Consider the following 17,135-nt stretch of genomic DNA (forward strand, 5'->3'; position numbering starts at 1 on the left):
TCTAAATTTTATTCAAAAACAAACAAATTTAACAGTATTTTTAATGATAGTCAAAAATTCTATTTGTATCGAATGAAGTAGTTTCCATGAAGTCTGTACTTTTAATGATCTTTTATCTTGCATTTCAATTGCTTTTTCAATATATGTATTTATCGTGACACTTATTATAGACGGCGGAATCAAGTCAATTTCTAATTGTTATACGATAAAAGAAGGATATGAGTGTCAGGTTTACAAGACAAATGTAAACGAATAAAGTAGTGAACCGCTTTTTTCAGTATTTGTCTTTAGAGATACTAACGTTTTAATTTATCATCAGTGCTATTTTATAATTAGTAGCAAAACACGCAATTTACAATCAGTATTCGAGGAATTATTGTTCACTCGTAGTTCGTTCGAACCCAACTTGAATTCTTTTTGTACAAAATTCTTAATGTATCATAAAATTTGATACCTACAAGCAGTGTAGTATCAACTATACTTTTTTTTTTGTACAGGATACATCATTTTGATTCTGTTGCAATTTGACCTCTGATTTGGTCTTCTATGGGTAAAAAAAACATGAAGTGAACAATTCATTAACTTAAAATTCTGCGCATTTCTAAAAATGGTTAATTATGCTCAATTGTTTTGAACTATTCTTCAATATTTTTAGAAACGGTAACCCATAGAAGTTCAATAACAATTTAATAAATGTTTAGAACAAGAATGTTTTATACAATTTTTACATTTTATGCTGTAAATTAATGATCGACACTTAGTAGTTAGGCAATAAAATTAATGTTAACACATAGATAAGTGATATAAATATACTATGTAAGTTAAATCTACGAAACTATTAAGTGTGCTGAAATTAATTTCGAGACGAAAAAAGAAAGTAAAATAAGTATGTGAGAAATGTATGGTTGACACTTCACTGTATATGGAATTACATAACGTATACTAAGTTTTCTATAAATGTAATACATTTTCTTGGCAAATGAATATAAAAAACCTACTTATTACTAAATTAAAATAACGGTTTAATGTGACAAAGATACAACATACTATTCTGATTATATTAGTTTCTGATATACACAAATTCAAATTGTCAATTTATTTGTTAAGGATCCAAGACTAAGATTCCAGTGTTTAATGTGTGATCACAAATCATATCATTATTTCTTAAACTATCTACTGCAAAAGAATAATTACTTGAAAAGAAGGAACAATTGTTATTTTTACATAAAAATAAATAGACGTTAATCCATTTTTCTTTTTGCAAAAGCATCCGTATACTTAAATTTAAAGATAAATAATTTAAATACCCTCTACTACTAATAATAGAATAATTCATCATAAGAACTAGAATTGTGCAACTTTTTTCCTATTCATGTAATTCTTTTATTCTAATTCAGATAACTTTTTGTTTCATTTGTAAAAGTCGTTAAAAGAATTCAATTTCTAATTATATTAAATTATCAAGAAACAACTATACACAAGATAAAATACGAAATTATCCATTATAGGAAAAAATGTTTTACACAACTTAAAGGCAGTGATAGTCCTTGAACAAGGACACTGAAATCTTAGTTTGTACTATCATTTTTAATCCCAATTTAACCATGTACCACAGCGAAAAAAGTAGTTATGAAAAATATAATGAAACATTAAACAAATCTTTTTTACTCTCTTAACACACTGTTCTGTATGTATAGATTTATATATACATATATACTTATGTATTTTCTTGTACGCGTCGCATCATTGTAATTGATTCGTACTTTAATAAATACTGTGCTTTACACACATCATGTAAAAAACTGTTATTCTTTAGGTAATGGACATTTTTACGAAACATCCAGCATATCTCTCTTAATTGATGCGACAATCATGCATAATTATATACAAAGTAGTGGAAACGTCAATTATTCCTCTCAATATATATATATACTATATACGTTTTCATTTACGCTACTCTTAAACAAGAGTCCGGAATACACATTCAGCGCGTACCTTTCAAATCAATGTAAAGATAAATGTCTCTTCCAATCTAGATAACATGTTTGGTTCTTTATGTTGTTACTTTCCTCTTCAAGGAATTTTAAGCAAACCTCTGTGATATATCTCAACTCACTTTTCCCTTTCACGTACTAAACTTTTCACAGGGTTCATAGCATCATATCGCTAATTAAAACGTAGATATTACCAACGAGGTAATTATAAACCCAGCAGTCTTTCCTCCAAAGCTAAAATGAAAAAACAATTATATTTACATACATGTTTATAAATATATTTGTGACTCTCCTTATTCAAGTATTTGATTGCTATGTAACGATTAGTTGGAAAACTCATATTATTAGAACAAATATAAAAAAATATGTACTTCTTGAATACATCAAGGATTTCTTTAATATGATTATGATATATTCATTGCACCGATAAAAAATGTAACAATCTTATGATAATTTTTAGTGACCAAATCAACTGTTGATACTTTGATTTTTACAAAATACGTTTAAAAATATATACATACATACATATATATATATTCGTACTTTTTGATAATCGACATTAAATTTTACATCATAACTTGTAGATCAAACAAAATAATTAATAAATAAGACACTTATATCTATTTATACATATAATCACTGTACATTCAGGTGAACAGTAATATAAAAAGAATGAAATAATGTTTACAGATTTATTTTGGATGTTTTTGTATAAATATAATTATTTTCATCGTAGATAATAATTTTTCTAGTGAATTTTTAGAATAAAATAAACAAATGAGAGTTCTTTTCAGTAGTTCAGAACTTGTGTATGAAACAAATTGTTTCGAATGTACATTTTCTAACGTAGAAAAACGAAATACGTGACGAGTACTACAAACAAATACACAATTTTATATAAAAAATCAAAATGACAAGATACTTATATTTATGATAATCGTAGAGGATTTAACGTAAGCTGTACAAGTTATTACAATGTTGTGACATTGTAATACAATAACTTATTACAATGAAAAATAAATAATGTTTTATACAACGAGTCGACGACTACAGATATACGAATATCGTTTATCGTTTCAGACAAAAACGTCAAGCGTACAACAGATTTTCATTTTTTTTTTCTTTTCCATAAAAGATATAAAACCACCTCTAACATATCTATTTCTGTACAATATCTTGATCTACAAGAACATCAGGCGTTTCAATGCAAGTCTGATTTGGATTAAACATCCATATATGTACATGATTTTTTTCTTCCTTAGAAGAATTTAATACAAAAAATACGAATTTCGTATATACTTTTTAAAAAATTATTTACGTAGATGAAAGAACACTCAAACCCCAGTAAATATATAATGAGATCGTCAAAAATTACAGATAACAAGTGTTTTCTTAACAATTCTTTTATCTGCATTTTAACAGTTTCCGTTAGGAAGAAAACGAAAAATAAAAAGAACAAACTTATAAATTTGCAAAACATATCGATAAATAAATAACCTTATTATGTAACTTGGTTATTTTACCGATATTTGTACTAGATATATACTGTGAATAGAATACGGATCAAAACAACAATGTTAATTCATAGAAAAATACTGTTGCGATTTAAATTTGATCAGTCTTAATAGCAGCAAATCCAGAGGATTTTATGCGCCCTGGTAGTATTTAGTTATTATTTCTTCCATAAATGGACGGGATCATTTGATCGACCGCATATATCGAGACCACATTCTCCTTCAGTATAGGTACATTTGTCTGTACATTACAAGCTCGTTGCTTATTTGGTCATCAAATTACACCGAGACAGAGATAGAGAGCATGCTCGTGATGATCCATCGAGAATAAAACATACTGAAACCAAAGCATTGGAGGCAACAGTGATTTGAACCTGCAAAAAAATCTATCCTAAGACTATTTCTTTTTTGGAAATGAGATTGAACCTTGGAGAAGGACAATCTAGAGACGGAATAATGTAATCGTCAACTTCTTGAAAGGCAAATTCTTATCGCAATCTGAGAACAATGTATACTTAATATAACAATAATAAAAAAAAGAGTGCATATTAATAATGTTATGAAAAGCTCGTTTCCTGTTTCGCGACAAGTAAAATTTTTCTTTTAGGAAGAAAGAAGAAAGAACGAACCACTTATTAAATTTAACATAGGATGTAGGAACTCACCATAGGAATGAGACTTTACGATGAAGTGTTCACATCATTTGTTAAGGAATCCAGAAGCGAAGTTTTGCTATCCTCCAGATCAAGAGGATCCGAATTATAAAGACTGGTCGTAGCTGTATCGCCTGCTGTGCTGGTGACAGGAGATGTAGCACCCAAAAAGATATCGTCGTCAAAATCTAATAAATTCGGTGTAGGATTATATGTCATAAGTTCTCCACCAGCTGCTGATCCATTCATATTTTCTGCTACTGGAAACAAAATATACAATTTAAACCAACCTTTCGGTTATACTTAAAACATTGAAATAAAAAGGGAAGTTGACAAAAAGTAGTATCATTAACAACAGAAATCAATGTAAATGAAGAATACTTAAAAGTCTTACCATTAACATGTTCATCTTCCTCTTTTTCAGAATGTGGATTCAACTCGGGATTAACCGGCATACCAAATGACATTGGGTCATCTGCTCCAAATAACTGTAAATTTCAGTTTATATGATAAAAGACCTTTTACACATGTTACCTACAACTTACCCCAAGAAGTGTATTCGCATCAATACTATACCCTTCGGCACGTAGAATTTCACGAAGGTTTTCCAATTCTGTTTGCATTGTTTCAAGATGATTATCCATTTCTTCCCTAAAGACAATTATTCGAAGTAGATAAATGTGTACAAAAAATTTAGCTCATCAACACAATCTTATTTATGTTTTATAGATAAATAAAGTAAACGTAGAAAATCCTTTCAATATTCATTTTGAAACGTACAATCTTTCTATTTGTTTATATATCATGGCACAACCAGATTAATTTTAATTATAATTTCATTCCTATCTTTTTATAATCAAAAAAATCTATATGATTTACTATTATATCTAACTGTATTGTAAAGGTACTCAGTGTTGTTTATTTTTTTTATTAATATAACTTGTAAAGATATACGACAGTTTGATGTGTTAATTTATACGTTACTAAAATCTTCAGAAGTGGGAGCTGGATACTCATTTTCATATAATAGTAAACATACACGAGCCTGTTGACATGTAGTTTAGCATACAGCCAATTTTAAATCGATTAAAAAATTCCTGTTTGTGCAGTCAGTATATTTAAGAAATTGCAAAATTAAGATTGTTTATTTAGCATTGTATGCTATTAGTGAGATATTGACATTCTTGCAGTGAACAACTTTAAAAATCATTCTCTATACTAAATAATACTCAAACCAAATTGACCTACAAAACCAGGGGAGGTTGTAATATGAAGAACAATAATCAGATTTCTGAAGAAATCATGTAGGTGAAGAGATCTAATAATGATAAGATTACAATATGTATAAGATAAAGATAGTTTCGTATACCTTATTTCAAAAATCTAACAACTTCAATGATCATAGAGAAAAATTGCAAAGTTGAGTACCAGATTTCTGGAATTTGTTTTAGATGAAGTAAATGGCTGTGTTTAAATCAACAATAAAATTAATATGATAATTTGGAAAATATGAAAAAGATTATACCAAACGGTCCTTATTCTTCAGGCTCTATGGAATATCGTGAAATTCCTAGATCAAAGGCAACCATTTAGAGATCTATTAACAAGATGTCACAAATTATTAGTAAGATATGTATCTGTTAAAGCAGATTTTACTTGAAATCTCTCAAATTGTAATATAAATACAGAAATTGGTTGATTCCCACCTCTGTCTTCTGATTAAGGATTTCCACTATAGATTAGTAGAATGTGCTGCATTGAATATTCTTTACCCATGGACTGTATTGAACTTACATTGATCCTAACCTGTAACTAGCGTCAGACATGCCAGAGGTAACGACGCAACTCAAAGATAAATTTTTTGAATTGCTTGTGCCCGCACCGTTGCAGTTTACTTTCTCCTTCTCCATATTTTTCTCAACATCATTTGTATATGAATCTTTTTGAGTATTCTGTTCAGTGTTACCATCTGCTTTATTGAATTGATTCAAGGTATTCTCGTTTCCATTAATCTCGGTGTTGCCGTTGTTTTCATTATATTCCACGTTTTCGTTGCCCCCATCGTCTTCATCAATAATCTCTGGTACTATTAAAATATCTTCGAGTTTCACCAAAGCAGAATCATTCTCCTGTACATCATCCTCCATATCTGCAGAATTTTCTAAATCGAGCTCTTGCTCTGCATCAGGTGATTTATTCATATTAGCTGCCATAGCTGCAAGTTTTGAGCTACGTACAGTTGCCACAGGTACTGGTTTAGAAATTGATTTATTTTCCAATAAAGCAATGGTCACTGGAGAATCTTCTAATGGCATTTCAAGTAAATGTGTTTCTTCCCTAAAAAAGTGAGACAAGCAATTGCCAATCTTCGTTATCTTGAGTTAGATCATTTGCTGTGCCATAATCTGTTTTTAACCACATTCTTCGCTACAATTCTCATTGAAGGAAGTATTGCAAGAGCATACATAGATAAATTTAAAGCACTATACAAGAACATGCTTTTAAATATGTAGTGAAATTACAATTGTTACAACATTAGTCAATTTGGAATGTGTAATAATTCAAATTTTTATAAGCAAGCAAATAATTGAAAAAGAAAATATAGTATTATAGCAAGATGGTGTACATGTGTAAAACACATATGAATAAGAATTAAGAAAGTTAAAGAGTAATGGTTATTTTATAATCATAAAATTAAATGTCAATTAATTAGATAGTCACTTCTAAGTTTGCTCTGACAAAACTTAATTTCAACATTAAAATTAATCGTCAAAGATATTCATCACAGGCATATTCTCTTTTTATACTTTCACTGTAGAAAATTCTTTCTAAACCTAAACAAATTGCAACTCTTTAATGGTCAATTTAGTTTGATGGTCATACAAACTACTTACTAAATACATAATAAATATAAATTCATTACAAGCACTGTGTGAAAATACATGATCATGCATGGAATAAATCTTGACACATGTTTATAAAACATATCTTGTAACCAAACTATAATATTATGAAAATATATGTATGAACTTCATATAGCAGATATTAATATCTCATGCACATATGTCCCCTTGAGATATATTTTATGATTAAAACGGATCAACTATAATAATAATAATTAATATATCAACAAATATACTCAGAGGCATAAGTGAAACATAAATTGTAAAATATTAATGTTAATTGAAATGAAATGAAGATAATGTTCAAATTAAATATGAATAATTTAACCAAGGATTAACAAAACTTCTCTTATGAAAGTAACAAATTAGTGAAATAATATCTTTAAAACTTTAACTTTCTTCATTGAACTATCCGAATACAGCAGAATTATAATTAATGTAAAAATTTCAAAAGCAACTATAGATAGTTGGAAAGATTGGTAGATTAGGAGAAAGTCATCTTAGTATCTTAGTTCAATTATTTAAATGAAAAAATGCATCTAAAAAAGAATACTATTATCGCAATATTGCTGAATGTTCATGCAAAAAATGAAACTAAGCAAAATTGCGATACTGTATAAAATAATTTTTAAAGAAGTATGAACACCAACACCAAATGACGACAAGAGAAAAATGTTAACCTCGGTTCCTCTCCATTCTCCGTTGATGGGATCAAAATTTTGACAGGCATCTTGTTTTTCCTCCTGGTAATATTTAAATTGCAATGATATGAGTATCACTGAGAACTAATTTATGTTAAGAAATATGAAAAACAAGTCGTTTATGAAACAATTACATTTTTTTGAGTAGGTAAATAATCATGTTATCATATATATGTGTATATGTACGTGCAATTTACTTTTAGTACTAATATGAAAAAGATGAAACTACTTTAATATGACACAATTTAAAAGATACAAATTTATGCCCCTGTGTCTTTCATTAAAGCATGTAGAGTTCAACTTTAATCTCATGAAGTTAATTATTTAATTACATTCCATGCATGGGAAATAATTGGAATGTGTAAAAAGTATGTTATAATTTGTCTGTTTCTAACATTAATCTAACCTCAGTGAAAGACAAGCAAAATGAGAACACAAAAATATTTTTTCATAAAATAATTGGTGTTAAAAATTTTTTGTGTTTATCATGCAAAATTTCATTTTATCATTCCAAAATGGAAAGATTGTACATGACCTATCTAATACGTCAGTTATTTTAATTAGTAAATTTGAAATAAAAGTTGTATCATAATAGTTTACATTAACTTACTTCTTTTTACCCTTACATCCACGTTTCTTTTTTGCATCTATTTCTTGCGGATTAATCAATTGTATATCATCTTGTAGTTGAACCGAATTATCAACTAAATGAACAGTTTCTATATTATTATCATCCATTATTGATGTATTGTTATGTTCGGGGCTTTCAATAGATGGATTTGAATGTCCTTCCAACATTCTAAATATAAAAAAAAAACATAATTATACATAATTAATTTCTGACAAACATAAAAACGGTAATTTATAACTTGAAAAATAACCTACTCTGCAACAATATACTCTGAATCTAAATCAGGTTCTGATGCATCGAGCTCGTGAATCACAGGACCCGCAGGTGATGCTTGTGACTAAAAACAAAATGTATTTTTGTTTATAATTTAAAAATAAAAAAAGGTTCTTTTACGAAATATACAATTATTACCTTTGATATTTTCGCTTGTTTATTACGCTGACGATTAGAATCATCAATCATTAGGGGATATCTTCTTTTAACAGAAAGACCACCACTTCTTGAAGGTTGCACTAAAGTAACTAGGAAATGTATAAGTTTATTAACAATTTGCTGTTGTTTCAGATGTTTCTGCCTAAGCATTGCCAGTTCTCTCCATAATGCTTCATTCTCTCTTTTCATAGCCCCTAGTCTTGAATCTAAATGTTCTTGACGACCTCTCATGCTTCTTACTTCACTAAGCATTTTATTCATTAGTTCTGGTTTAATGGGAGTAAGTGCTGGATCTTGGCCTTTGCTTGATGCAATCTGAACAAATTACAATAAAATATGATTGAAATGTAATTATGTATTTATATACATGAAAATACTTACTTTTCTTTTAATATGTTCTACAAGATATGGATGTCCTTTACAAAAAAACTGATGTGCAAATTCCATCTCATCTCTATCACATTTCAAACCCCCTAGTTCAACAGAAACCTTTTTGTGGAAACCATCTGAAGCATGTAAGTGCATATATATTTAACAAACTAGATAATTACATTGTGTTAATTTAACAAATGTTAAATTTTATATATTATTACTTACACATATTTAATTGACGAACAAAGCTGGCCATATTATTATGTTTATAATAATGTGGCAATAATTCTCTGGCAAACTGTGCCTGATTTCGAATAAAGAAACTTCTCCCATTCTAAAATTAATAAACCATGTATAAAATAATCACTTTTGTTTATGATACAGACTGCCTTAAGTAATAAATACTCCGAATGTAATAATTACATTACATAATACAGATATCTTACATACATATATTGATGTTAAAATAAAGTACAATTAGCAAAATTTAATTTCAAAACATAATATGTACTATTATTTTACAATGTTAAAACCATTTAACTACACTTTAATTCTTACAAAATCAATATAACTGATGAAATATAAGAATAATACTTTGAGGAATAAAACTTAACATAAGAAAGTACCTAAATTTAATTCTGTCTGATGCAATACTAATACAATTGTTTAATGTACATCATTGTTTTATTGATAAGGATTTTTCAAACATATAAGGGAAATGTAAAGAACATAGTACAAGAGTATGCATTAAAATATTATTTTACAATTATATTTGATATCACAGAAACTTAAAACTTATCATTCACCATCAAAATAAATTTTTCATATCTAACAGAAAAACTGATGATTTATTAAGATAATACATTACATGTGATCATAGAAGTAAGCACGGAATATATTACAGCAACGTCGAGTACACGCAAAATATAGGTTGTGTATGTAAAAATGTATGCTACGGAGGTCAACGTTTAGCTTACGTTTGATTCGTTCACTTGCACAATATTAGCATTACGAATGAGTTATTATCGTCGCAACAACGATTACTGAAGGGATATAGTAGAATTATCAGTATATTCTATGTGAAAACTAAGAAACTACAAGTAAATAACAAAATAAAAGTACTTACGGGTGACCAACAAATAAGGTCGTCAGTTTCAGGATCTTCAACCAGTTTCCAAAGTTTGGCAAGAAATGCCGGTACACTGGTACCTAACTCCGGAATTGTATGCATCTTAGCGTCAACAGTGTAACTTCAATATGTAATAACTGCTCAGTTTTGAAACTTAATCCACAACGAAAAAATCTTCACATCTCACGACAATGGCTGGCCGCTGACGATGTTATTCTGCTAGTATGTGTAGTACTTACTTACAGGTGGAGAGAGAAGGGGAACTATTTTAATGGATGAATATGGTTGCTTTCCATCTAAAGTCACACGGTACAGACCATCGTTGTTGATTCAAAATTATTGGTGCTTTCCCTTGGAACTGAAATGTTTAGCCAATGAATTAAAAGCATGTTCCATAAATGTTCATCTAAATCAGCCTTTAAGAAAGTTTTGACACAGCATAAAGTAAAACACATTTTTGATGTAGAATTGTAATCATTAAACTCTATATCAATCATAGATGCGTAAAAATGTTTATTTATACATTTTATAATTGGTTTATAAATTTAAACTAATGATTTATCTACTGTCGGAAAATTAGTCGATAACTTGGTAAGTTGTTTCCGCTGTTTTTAAATAGATGGCGCTGGGAAGCGTCAAGGAAGAACTGCGAATTCTTCGTCGGTAAGACAGCCCACGACAGAAAAAATTAAGATCCAACATTGCTTTTTAAACATTTATATTTATTTTTACACAAAAATGATTAATACTGTAGCATGTTTACACGTTAACAATACAATTTATATTTATGTAAAACATATTAAAAGTATTGAATATTATACCACTAACAATAATCATTAATGAGACCAAAACTTTGTTAACAAATTAACATGTATACATAAAAATTTGTATAATTTACACAAAAAGATAATAATTCTTTTTCTAACTTATCACTGTAACAACTTCAAATCTAATTAAGTTATATAATATTCATACATTTAACACAAACTTATCAAAATTAATATAAGTACATAACATCACATAATCTTTTGATTATTAATTGGTTAACAATATGAATATAAAATTATAACAATGTAATAAAAAACCTCAACTAGTCAATTAATACGTACAAAAGAAGATTATAGTTGCTGTGAAACATGTATTAAACTGTAATATTGATAGTTAACCAGTCTCCAAGTAACATTGACTAAAGAGAAGTTGTCAAATAAATTATATTTACCCTATTCCAATGTCAAATTTACCATGTAAAATTTAAAAAAAGGAATACATGAAAATTTATAAAATGCGATTAAAGCTACATTTATAAATAGTAAATACTTGAGAGATATTAATGGCACTTTGTATATTTAAAAGATTATTTGCACTATTGTTTTGATTACAAATACATCTAAGAATGCCTGTAATAGTAATCCATTTCAATTAATAACTAATTAAAATATATTTACTTACAAGAAGTCTTCTGTAGATGTTACTGTAGCTTCTATAAGTAGACCAAAATCTAACTCGGTTAAACTAGCTGAAACACAGAATGGATGATCATAACAAGTAACACAGTTATTTGTATTATTAAATTTAGCATACCTTTTGCTGTAAGAAGATCAAGGAATGTATCTAATGGAGATAAACGATCTGCAGATGGAAATGCAGCTAAACCTACACACAATGTATAAGATACTATACATGTTAAAGTTACAGTTCCTATGATTTATCACAATTTATTTTTACCATTGTGATGATTTTTGTACTGCAATGTCCTGCCGCGATTTTGACACACTTCACCAGACAAAATATTAGCAGCGTGTTCACGAGCTCTCAACATAAAACTTACAGGATGCAACCATTGATTCAGAAGCCTTTTAGCTCGAGATCTTGGTAATAAAGACAGTAAAGTTAGTTTACGAATAACATTTTCTTTTGTATCACCAATATCTGTAAAAAAGTATGAAATTAATACAACATAGAAACAGCACTAAGTTTTTGTATTTTGAATTTAAGAAAGAAACATCTACCAGCCATAATAATTTTACTGACATCAACTTGTAACTCAAATACTGATCGTTGTACATATTGCAAAAACATTGGATATTTTAAACTTCTGTATCCAAGATAAGTAAAGAATGATGTAAATCCTTGCGGTGCTGGAAATGCTATGCTTTCTATTGCACGTCTATACCGTTCTAATAATACAAACAATAACCACCGTCGTACTTCATCCAATTGATCACTGAAAGTAAAAACAGTTTAAATTTTATTAGAATTTATTAATAGTTTTATTAGAATGTTTAAAAGCTCACACGAGAATAAAACCACGTTCTTGTTCAATTCGTGGGTCCACGCTGGCAGCTCGGCATAACATTTGACAGAGGACTCGTGAAGTTTCTAATTGCGCTGCTACATGTCTAGTTGCCATAGCATGGACATGTAGCGGAGTACACGATCCTTGAATATGTGTTATTGATGTCTGTGTACCATGTTTTAATAAGTACATGGATAATTCTCGCAAGTTTACGGATACAATATGTTCTTGTTTTGAGGCAGTACAGCTTTCCATTTCATTAAACGGTAAACCTGAATCTAGCAATTTACTGTTGCGACCACTTGTTAAATCTCCAAGTGATACTGTAGCGACAACTAATCTGTAATGATATACATTAAAGTCAGTTAAAAATTTGCGCATGTTAATTTATACAAGGATTATGTAATTTAATTAGGACATACATCTGATTAAAAGCATGCAACTTTCCATTTGTTAACTATTGTTGTTAAACATATATACATTTTCTTAATTATATAAAACAGTATTACCCTCCACTTGGAGACATTGGAGTACTGGATCTGGATAGTGCCTCAGGTTGATAACATGCTAAAGAAACTAACAATTTCTCAGCAATTTTGCTTGGTTTGAATCTTGCCTTGTCTCCATTATTTTTACTGAGTTGATCCCATAATTTGGTCCATAAATCGCTACGGTAAGGAATTAATCTTTGCTGAGGCGAAAGCAACATTACTGATGTATTCCAAAGTTTCTCATGACTCAATGTTATATTTAAATCGTTCACTTTAATTTCAAAACTTGTGTACTCTTCCATAGTTGTAACAGGTAGCAATGCCAGTAGAGGTATAGCATCTGCTAATAAATTTTTTTGCACTAAAGCATATGAACCACCGATAAGAATTTCTTGCATATATCGTACAATTTCCAAGGATCTAGGTTTCTCTGCAATTGTGCATACTAATTCCGAAATAATATCCAAATCGTTTTTATGACAAAGAAAGTAATGCAATATTCCCAAGCGTACTTCGACCGAAGTTTCTTTACGAAATACTTCAGTAAGAAAATCGGGAGAGATTGTTAATTGTACTAAATCCAGCGTAGGTAAGTCTATTGTTAGTATATTGACATTAGAAAGAGATGTATTTCCTTCTAAAGCGGCTATGTCATATTTCTTTTTACTTCCTTTATTATTATTTTCTAATTCAAGTAGTGGCACTAAATAAGAAGCATGAGATGGCAGAGTAGTCAGAGGACCGCATAGTATATGGCAACATGGTTCATGATTCGTTCCAATTTCAAGAAGATGGGTAAATAAACCTTGCACAAGAACAATAATATAATCATGTTCATATATTGCAAACGTTGGACGTATGAGTTTAGCCTGAGACCATGGTATGCCTGGTATCACACAATGGATTACACAACTATGATGAAGAAGCGTTACCGAATATGCAAAATGTACTGTATTAGATTCACTCAATGAGTTAAGTACATGCTGTTGTGGCTTTACTGGACGATATAAATAGTGATGACAGACACAAACCATTCCTTTGGAATCAGAAATGACTATGAGATCTAAGGAACAGTCATGCACTCTTAAAGGTATCACATCATCTTCGTAAGTTCCACAATTAGAAGAAGTTGATAACTGTGGCAAATTCAGTGGTATATTCAACTAAAACAAAAAACATGTTTAAACACATTCGAATTATTCAATTTATTACCATAATGTACTGTGTCACATACCACTGTTTCATGTGGTAGATCGGCATGAAACTGAAGACCGCTAAGCGTTGGATTGGTTCTCACAGATTTATTTTCTTTCCCATCTTCATCCTCTGAATCTAAACTCACTGGAATTCGTCTATGATGTATATGATACAAAACCTGATTTATCATATCCCATTGGGCCCAAATAAATTCTTTAACCAGTGATTCAGATTTTAATTCCTGTATTGGTTGAAAATCTGATGTAGATGTATCAAACAATATGGTATATATTAGAATACCTGTGTAAGTAAACAATTGAATTCATAATAATTAATAACAAAAATATTTCAGAATAACTTAAACACATTAAGAATAACTTCTTACATTCTTGGTGAATTAATAACAAGAATTTGTCCCATTTGCCATGTTCTTTTTCTTTATATAAGAATTGAATTCTCACTTGCTTAGACCTTTTTGCATCCAAATTATGGATTTTTACTTCCTCTCCTTTTAATTCTGCTACATATGCTTCATACATTTCAATCTCAGTTGATGTACTTTGATCCTTTTCTTCTTCAGATTCTATACTTTTATCTAAATAAACTTTTTGTTTTATCACATATCCAAAAACAGTTCTACTTTGATTTATTGTTGCTTGTACAATATTTAATACTTCTGAGAATTGGTGCAACACCTATATCATGTTATTTATAATTTTAATTTTATACATTTCATAAAAACAAAGAAAGACAAATATTCTTAGATATCAATCATACTTGTAATTTATCATTAATCCGGTCATAATGGCCTATAACAGTATATGAGGTGCTCACACTCTCCTCTACAGTTTCCTCTGTCCATCCCACTAACAGTGATCCATCTTTCTCCTGTCCTAACAATTTCCATTGCTCCGCTGCAAATCATACTTTGATTTCATAAAAACACACTTGTATTTATCTAACAAATATCAACATAATACTGTATAACAAATGTATAAATATAATTTATAAATGTTTAATTCAAAACAAATGATAGATTACCTGAGTGTGCCTTTTCTGGCAAAAGTAAACATAATTTAGCAGCAAGATTTTCTAGCATATCTACTTATAAATTTTTCCTAATAAATAATAGTTTCAGAGATTTTCGTCTAAAACATATAATCGCTTTTAGTTTAATGATACATTTTATGTATATATATACGTTTTGACAATCAGAGGGTATCGTCTGCTCCAGACACCAGGAGCGTTGACAGGAGCACAAACAATGTGTTAGCTAGAGTATTTACATCTAATGCTTTTTCTGTGCTATTCGGTTCAAGGGAAATGTCACATCCTTCTATATCATCTGCTAGAAGTTCGTGTATCACGATCTGAAATACCGGCGGCGTTGTGCACTGCTTTATTGCGCACTCTACGACTTACAAGGATGATTTTAAGAACTACGTCAGACTAAAAGATCCATGGATCACATGGATCGGTAATTAAAAGAAGAAAAAAGAAAAAAATTCGACGGTCGTAATGCGGAGCAGTCTTTGGTCAAAAAAAGTAAATTATATAATTCAAATACGTATAAAACTCTAGCATAATACTTTGAATGATCTATGCGTTAAATATTGCAGACTACCGCATTTTAATGTATAAAAAATGTAAGCATACAGGGGCAAATTTAGATTAAACAGAGAAGAATATTTCTTTTGACCCTGTACCATCCCGTCAATTAATTTCTTATCTCTATCCAGTATAATAAATGCCAAGAAAAGGAAAATTTCGAATTGGCAGAGAGAAAGTAGAATAAGACAAGGTGAAGTTAAAGACACAAGTATACAATGAAGAGGCGTAAACCACGCTCGCTCACGGTGCAGTGCTCTCACCAATGGTCCGTGCGAATGTGACTCCGCCCCTTTAAGCGTGGCTAGTTTTCTCCCTTGTGGTTCCATCGTGATTGTCGGCTGTGCTTGGTCGAGCATGCGCATCAGTCTGCATTCATACGAACACGATCAGAAAAGCAAAGCCGCTGACTTGATCACACAAATGCGCAGAAGTAGTATGCGCGCAACGTCAATGCTAGCGGCTACCGATTGGTCCATCGACCACTTGCAGCCCTCTCAAACCATTTTCTTTCTTACTTTCCTTCCCTCAATTTCTCTTTCTCTCTTCTTTAGCGTCTTGTTCGTTCAACAATTTTCATTCGACTGCGTCTTGTTCTTTCTCCCTCTCTCATTATCCGAGATCTTGATTTCCTTTTCACTCGCACAGTTTTAACACAAATTCTCCGTATGCTAATTCGTGTGTGTGTATGTATGTTGAACAACTACTACAGAGAGCGGGCGGGGGCTACATTCTGAGGCTACGCTACTAGCCGGAGAGGAGATTTCTTATTTCTGCTCTGGTAAATCTGTCGCCCCAGTCAGTGAGGCAGCGAAGGGCGAGCCGCGCACCATTGACCGTGTCCGTGCTTCTTTTTTCGTCTCGTCTAGCCCAGCGACCCGACGACGCTGTTCTCCGTTAACATTTTCTCTCTTTATCTCTATCTTTCCTTCTTGTACATCTACAAACTTTCCCTTTCTCGCTTCTTCTTTTATAGAAGAGCACATACGGACACGGTGCGTAGGTACTTACACTTGCCACGTTGTTCTACCGGATATTCAACAGTTGACGTTAAATCAATTGAGTTTTTCCCCTGATCTATCCACTCATGGATGGTAATCTTCTCGTCCCGGTTGGTTGGTTAGTTGTGCGTGAATGAAGGACCTAAACGTGATCGACGCACTTCATTCTTACAGTTTTATTCGACACTGTGACCCGACGTTTCGGTGTTTTCT

At 30.5% G+C, this 17,135-nt stretch overlaps 2 protein-coding genes across 7 annotated transcripts; both read right to left on the bottom strand.

Annotated features, from left to right (window-relative positions):
* Positions 1 to 1,974: 1,974 nt before the first annotated feature.
* LOC117608626 (uncharacterized) lies at positions 1,975 to 10,578 on the bottom strand. Of its 4 annotated transcripts, none has more exons than XM_076688992.1 (12): positions 10,327 to 10,578; positions 9,426 to 9,534; positions 9,210 to 9,334; positions 8,808 to 9,143; positions 8,651 to 8,733; positions 8,376 to 8,564; positions 7,745 to 7,807; positions 5,968 to 6,498; positions 4,707 to 4,812; positions 4,556 to 4,649; positions 4,174 to 4,418; positions 1,975 to 2,228 (listed from the first exon to the last, which is right to left on the bottom strand). In XM_076688992.1, exons 1-11 carry the CDS (start codon positions 10,429 to 10,431, stop codon positions 4,189 to 4,191), a joined length of 1,971 nt encoding a protein of 656 aa, XP_076545107.1. In that variant the 5' UTR covers positions 10,432 to 10,578; the 3' UTR covers positions 1,975 to 2,228; positions 4,174 to 4,188. The 4 variants fall into 4 exon arrangements, with proteins under 4 accessions (XP_076545107.1, XP_034189927.1, XP_034189928.1 ...); XM_034334036.2 differs by having other exon boundaries at positions 5,956 to 6,498; XM_034334037.2 differs by having other exon boundaries at positions 4,174 to 4,421; positions 10,327 to 10,577.
* Positions 10,579 to 11,184: 606 nt separating this feature from the next.
* On the bottom strand, positions 11,185 to 16,649 carry pigeon (gamma-secretase activating protein pigeon). 3 transcript variants are annotated; one of them, XM_034333764.2, is made up of 10 exons: positions 15,355 to 16,649; positions 15,091 to 15,227; positions 14,699 to 15,008; positions 14,351 to 14,613; positions 13,135 to 14,279; positions 12,624 to 12,965; positions 12,339 to 12,553; positions 12,055 to 12,258; positions 11,911 to 11,982; positions 11,185 to 11,845 (listed from the first exon to the last, which is right to left on the bottom strand). In XM_034333764.2, exons 1-10 carry the CDS (start codon positions 15,410 to 15,412, stop codon positions 11,775 to 11,777), a joined length of 2,817 nt encoding a protein of 938 aa, XP_034189655.2. In that variant the 5' UTR covers positions 15,413 to 16,649; the 3' UTR covers positions 11,185 to 11,774. The 3 variants fall into 3 exon arrangements, with proteins under 3 accessions (XP_034189655.2, XP_034189656.2, XP_034189657.2); XM_034333765.2 differs by lacking the exons at positions 11,185 to 11,845; positions 11,911 to 11,982 and having other exon boundaries at positions 12,076 to 12,258; positions 12,361 to 12,553; XM_034333766.2 differs by lacking the exons at positions 11,185 to 11,845; positions 11,911 to 11,982; positions 12,055 to 12,258 and having other exon boundaries at positions 12,424 to 12,553; positions 12,626 to 12,965.
* Between the last annotated feature and the right edge of the window lie 486 nt (positions 16,650 to 17,135).

This window comes from Osmia lignaria, chromosome 2 (genome assembly GCF_051020975.1).
Source record: "Osmia lignaria lignaria isolate PbOS001 chromosome 2, iyOsmLign1, whole genome shotgun sequence".
Taxonomy (NCBI): Eukaryota; Metazoa; Arthropoda; class Insecta; order Hymenoptera; family Megachilidae; genus Osmia; species Osmia lignaria.